The 6,264-nt window shown below is 41.6% G+C and overlaps 1 protein-coding gene across 1 annotated transcript; it reads right to left on the minus strand.

Moving 5' to 3' along the window:
• Nucleotides 1-887: 887 nt before the first annotated feature.
• Nucleotides 888-4,789, minus strand: glulb (glutamate-ammonia ligase (glutamine synthase) b). Its single transcript, XM_035759040.2, has 7 exons — nt 4,627-4,789; nt 3,725-3,910; nt 3,296-3,457; nt 2,941-3,087; nt 2,556-2,683; nt 2,154-2,353; nt 888-1,768 (listed from the first exon to the last, which is right to left on the minus strand). The coding sequence occupies exons 2-7, from the start codon at nt 3,888-3,890 to the stop codon at nt 1,450-1,452; spliced, it is 1,122 nt and encodes a 373-aa protein (XP_035614933.1). The 5' UTR covers nt 3,891-3,910; nt 4,627-4,789; the 3' UTR covers nt 888-1,449.
• Nucleotides 4,790-6,264: the final 1,475 nt, after the last annotated feature.

The raw sequence follows: 6,264 nt of genomic DNA on the forward strand, positions 1-6,264 counted from the left end.
AGTATACTAAGAATTGGTAGCACAAGTTTTTGTGCCAAAGCTTCACTAGAGATTAAAAAAACTAAAGAAGTGTGGTCAGGGTCAGCACAGTTAATTTGCAATGTGCAGTTAGGCAGCACTGATAATGCTGACAAGGCAGAATAACTCTGACAAAGGAAAGCAATGTCTAGACTGCAGAAAGACAGGTGACTACCAAGTGCCCATTGTCTTCAGCCACATAATCAGGTACTTTCTCCCCCACTGAATCTTAACGGTTTGAAAGAGATGTAAACATTGACTTAAATAGGCATCAATTTAAGCAAGTATGTTCTTTGCCATCATATGTATTCAGTATGCATCAATCTCATTTGTACTTTAGCACTCTTATCCAGAGAGACTTGCTCAAGGGCACATTGACAGATGTTTCACCTAGTCCACTCAGGGATTTGAACCAGGGACATTTGGGTTACTTACTGGCCCAACGCACTTAACCGCTAGGCTACCTACTGCCCAGACATCTCTAGTTAAAAGGGACTTGAAATACATTGCTCGCTGACATATCCTACAGTAAGTCATTACACTTAAGTTCATTCAGGCTCTTAAAACTAGGGGACAGTCAAGAGGTCCAAAGACCCACCTGAATGGACAGGAAATAAAATGACACTCCTTCACCACATTGAGCCAAGGTTGTGCTCCTGATTAAAGGCTAAATTGAGAAGCACGTCACCTCAAGTGTTGATCTGGCAAGGTCACCTTTACAGTCAGCAAGTCTTACAAAAGATTGCAGGTAAACTCATTAAGCTCTGCACTTTGACAACTGCTTTTTAAAAAGCTCTACAAAGATTAATTTGTTTGAGCTCTACCGTTTACTTTAACATGAACAAATGATATACTGTACAATTGAAGAATCAGATTAAAAAATATTTTTTAATGTTCCAAATAAGAAAATGGGTTCTTGATACAACTTCTACTAAATGGTAGACAAGAGATCCACACATGTATAAAGACAGATGCACCTTGGATCCTTTTGGGTTTGTGTACCACACGAGCCAGACCACACATGGCATAGTCATAAATCTACAGCATCTTGGTTAGTATATCATGTTAAACATGAGTAGCAAATTGATACACAAAACTAGACCTAGGAAACATTTCACCCTCCTCGACTGACATGTCTGGAATCATTCTTTAGCATCAATTATATGGCAATATTGGCAGTGATCAAGCTAAAAAAGGTAGGGACTACGCTACCCTGAACACACAGCAGAATACATCAAGCACACTCATTGATCTCAAGTAAAATATTTTTTTAATGGCTAAAAAAGTAAGCCCTACATGGATGGTCAAGATTTGCAATTTATACAAGGGGTTTCCAAAGCCACAGACAAAACAGTACTGGGAATGACACTTCATGAGGCGTAGCGCAAGAGGAGAGAAAGGGGATTATTTCAGTCCAACAGAGTAACTAGTTTATTTGCTGTATTCTGTAGGCTCCTCCCCCACTTCACTGAGCAAACATGTTCGTATCATGGCTTCTGTGACTGCATATGGGTCACAGTTTGCTGACGGGCGGCGGTCCTCGAAGTAGCCCTTCTTGTCCTGACCCACTGAGCGGGGGATGCGGATGCTGGCACCGCGGTTCGCCACACCGGCTGAGAACTCATGGATGTTGGACGTTTCGTGGTGACCGGTCAACCGGCGCGCGTTGTCCAGCCCACCTTTGGGGTCGTAGGCACAGATGTGGTAACGGTGTCTCTTTCCCAGCTTCTCTATAGACTCCTCAATGGCCCTTAGTGGATAGGGGAGGGGGGTTAATCCACCGCTAAAGAGGTTTAAGACTGAAAACCTTATGCCGGTTTTCCAGACAGAGATTTAGCTTTTGACTTGTCTTTGACGAAGAGAGATCTGTATATAATGACGAGATGCTCATGTCTCCACCTTAACAATGGGAGTTGTCCTGAAGGCGGGAAGACAGATGACAAGGTTCGGTCCAAAATAAACCCATTGGGCTTATTTTGGACAGATTTTGGCGAGGAAAACCCCTCGCGTCACCTTCTCTCGGCTAAGAAGCACTTTCAATGGAAAATGCCATTGAAGTCTAGCCCTTGAATTAATATGGGTCCACGGAAAATGTCCCTTAATGCATTTCCAGCACAAACTCAATTCATGCCTACCTCAACCCACCATCTTCTCTCATCTCCTTGGTGCTGAAGTTGGTATGGCAGCCAGCACCATTCCAGTTCCCAGGGATGGGCTTGGGGTCAAATGAGGCCACTACACCAAAGTCCTCACAGACCCGGTGCAGGATGAACCGAGCTGCCCAGAGGTGGTCTCCCATGTTGATCCCTTCACAAGGTCCCACCTGGAACTCCCACTGGAAGACACAATACAGAATGTACATGAGGCTTAGGGATGAGAGATTCTAACTTGAAAGTTTAAAGGTTTTAGAACACTGGGCTGTTTCCCAGTCACAAATGAAGCCTAGTCCAGGACTAAAAAGGCAGGTTTAATCTGTGTCTGTGGTAAGAATTGGCCCCAAAAGGATTTATTTTGATATAATGTGCAGTGTTTCCTACCTGAGCTGGCATGACTTCAGCATTGGTGCCACATATCTGAACCCCGGCATAAAGACAGGCCCTGTAGTGGGCTTCTACGATGTCTCTACCATACGCCTTGTCTGCCCCTACTCCACAGTAGTAGGGACCTGTTCAGAAACAACACATCAACAGGTTTAATGCCAGTGTTTTTTTTGGCATTGGTTATAACAGTGAACAGTTTTAACTCTCAAACCTAAGTACTTTAGTTGAATGTACCAATTTCAAGTCACGCTGGATAAGAGTCTGCTGAGAAACCAAGGCTATGTCTGAAATGGCAGCCCTTTCCCCTATACATCGGGTCATACGTTGAGCCCTATATAGGGAATTGGGTGCCATTTGGGACACAGAGAACTCTCAAACTGACCTTGGGGACCAGGGAAGCCGTTAGAAGGCCAACCAAAAGGATGTCCGTCTGTGCCCAGGATGGTGTATTCCTGTTCCATACCAAACCAAGGGACCTGGTTCTCTACCATCTCCATGATCTTCTTACACATCCGCCGGAGATTGGTTTCTGGTGGGAGACAAATATAGGAATACATTACACTGAGCCAATTGGGACTGGACTCAATGCTCATTCAAGGGAGGGCTGTGTTCAGTAGGCATGAAATGAAAGACATTAACTGTCAGCAGAATTCAGAACTTGTCCAATAATAAACACTAGTATTAATTTTCTTTCACAAACATTTGTGCCCCAAGGTCACTTTACTGCTCAGGCTTACCTGCAGGCTTGCGGTTGTATTTGAGCACTTGACACAGGACCAGTTTGTTGGGGTCTTTCCTGAAGGGGTCTCTGAACATAGCAGCAGGGATCAGATACATGTCGCTGTTAGAGCCCTCTGACTGGTACGTACTGGAACCATCAAAGTTCCACTCTGGAAGATCTGGAGAAGGGGAACTGAAATTAACAGTACTAAAAGGGACTCAACTACTCTTTAGGTTCAGGGTAATGTAAGGAGTATCATCAATCAGAATTTGATCATTCAATGAGAATGTAATCTGTATAAAACACAGAATGTATTATTTAAGTAAGCCTAAACATTTGTTTAAGATCTATGAATGTAAACCTCTGATCTTATGCATCTCAATCACATCACGGGGTAGGAGTTCCCGTTGGCCATTTGTTTTTCTTAAAGGGTTGGTAAATTTACCATCAATGGCCTTGGGTTCGGAATCCAGAGTTCTGGTCTTGCAGCGGAGCCCCTCTCCAGTCCCATCTATCCAGATGTACATGGCCTGAACCTTGTCTCCCTGAGGAAGATCCATATACTGCTGCTTCACAGCTTTACTCAAGCTGGCACTCTCTGAAGTGGCCATTTTCACTGGAGCCTTGAAAACTTTGGAACAAAGAGCAATACATGCATTTGATTCTTAGAATTGAAACATTTGAAGTCTACAGTTATTATATTGTGCCTGTCCAGTGATTTATAGTGAAAATTAAATATACTCAAAACAACCAGACAATGTGTGAGGCCTAAACAGACGAGTCCATGCATGTGCGTTACACCTGATGCTTCCCCTCCACCATCCTGCTTCAAGACAGCTTGGTCAGCAACCAGGGATTTAATTTTAACACTAAAAACAATAGGATTTATATGTGGTTGTTTTGTAAGAGTGGCTGCCAAATTAAAATTGCACCAACGTGTTATAAATGAGATCACTATCAACATCCTGGTAATATCGAGTCAAATCCATGAAGGTTTGTAGTATGCATGAAAACATGCTGCTATGACAGCAAACCACTGTGTGGTCATGGTTACTTACAACGTTACTAATCCCAGTTTACAATGAAGGAAATTAAAGCGCACTGTAGTTTCTGTCGTCAGGCAAATATATTTCTAGAACACACTACCCATCAGATTAAACAATAAAAAGCGACACACAATCATAGAACTAGGAGTTCAACAACCATAGTAATAGGATTTAATAAAATACTTTATAATTAGGCTAAGAGGTGCAAAACTAAACACCAATTAGTCCAATTTGATAAACATACACAATGAAATTGTCATAGTTTATCCTAGAACTTTGAACATTATTCAGAAATAATTACCTTATATCAAGTAAAGAATAGGATTAAAACCCTGGTACAGCCTTCAGTAAATGTCCTGTGCAATCCCACCAAATGGTTACCTCTCATTCGCCTACAACAACAAAAAAACAGTCCGATTTATAAAAGGGAGATGGGATCGCCTTGCCTCGGATTGGCTGGAGAGAAACGTGATCCCTTCGTGCTAAAGTAATGAAGAGCTCATGGGTTGCATTCATTGGTCGGCACGAAAAATCAGCAGTTTGTTTCAATATCATGGCCACAATCCAGCCCAAACAAGTATTTGTTGAAAGGCTCAAAACAACTAATTGTTTGTTAAATTAATGCAAAATATCCTTAACTAAACCTCAAATAAGTTAGTTAATATTAGTATATTAAAAAATATATATGAAACGGGGAAAAAAGACAATCCATTGAATCATTTCTATAATATGGTAATAATAAGGAACGAGGATAAAGTAAAGACGCCCCCTGGCGGCATGAAAACAATTATTTATGAAATGCATGATTGTCCGTGCTATCCGGGTCTTTGGGACCTCCCTACTCCTACCCCACTGAAATTGACATTTTAAATGCTTAAAGGTTATAGTTAAGATTAGGATTACACTACATATCACAGATACAAAGTCAAAATTGGCTATATCGTAACAATTCATGAAAACAAACATTTGCTTTTTGGTCTTCATTTAAGATTAGGTTTAGGCCAGGTTAGCAATGTGGTTAGGGTGTGGGTTAGCTTTGAAATCACAGGTTAGGACGCTGAAAGGAATCAGGAGAGTGCCACGTTTTTGTTCTCTGTCCCATGCGCCATCGCCTGTGAACATCAAGATTACATATGGTTTCCACCTCTCCCGAATTCGCCAGATGAAGTCTGCCCCTAATCATTTTCAACGGGGGCACGCGGAGCAATGGGAAGGTGTGAGCGATACACAAAGTTCAGCTCTGCTCTACATTATGCTAATTGAATGCGGCCACTGCTGCTGTTAATCATCAGGTGAGGAGCAGATGTTTGCTTGAAAATCTTCCCTTCATAAAATAGTTCCTCCTGTCATTAGTTTTGGCCAAGCACAACCCAAAACATATGGAGAAAAGCCAAACATATGGAGAAAAGCCAATCATCGCTGTGTCTGGTTTTCCAATTCTATATGATTTTGCGTTGCAAGTATACAGACACAAATCATAAAGTCAATGGCATGGAGGAGGATTGCATAGGTTGTTGGCGCTGATGGTAGGTGAAGAGAGACTTGCACAACACAGTTTTGTTTAATGCTGCCTGCTAGCTATGAATATCAAGCAAACTAAACTTCAAAACTGCGATCAAAGCCACCAATTTTGAATGTGTTGACTAAATTAAATTGTGAAATTTGCCCCACCAGTAACACACATTATAACATTGTACATTACACACTAAGCACCAATTTCCCATGTAATATGCTACCAGTTGGATTATGGTATTTTAACACGATTCTCATATATTATAGTTTATGGCTCTTTCATTAGACTGGTGTCATGACATTGATAATTAAAGCTCACTTCCTGTAAAATACAGTAGGCCTACATTGACATTAATGGGAACTTTGGGTAAAGGAAATTGTGGCTTTGACTTGCAAACATTTTTGTGCAAAAAATTTACCCACCATG

The sequence above is a fragment of the Oncorhynchus keta genome, chromosome 1 (assembly GCF_023373465.1).
Source record: "Oncorhynchus keta strain PuntledgeMale-10-30-2019 chromosome 1, Oket_V2, whole genome shotgun sequence".
In the NCBI taxonomy this organism is placed as follows: Eukaryota; Metazoa; Chordata; class Actinopteri; order Salmoniformes; family Salmonidae; genus Oncorhynchus; species Oncorhynchus keta.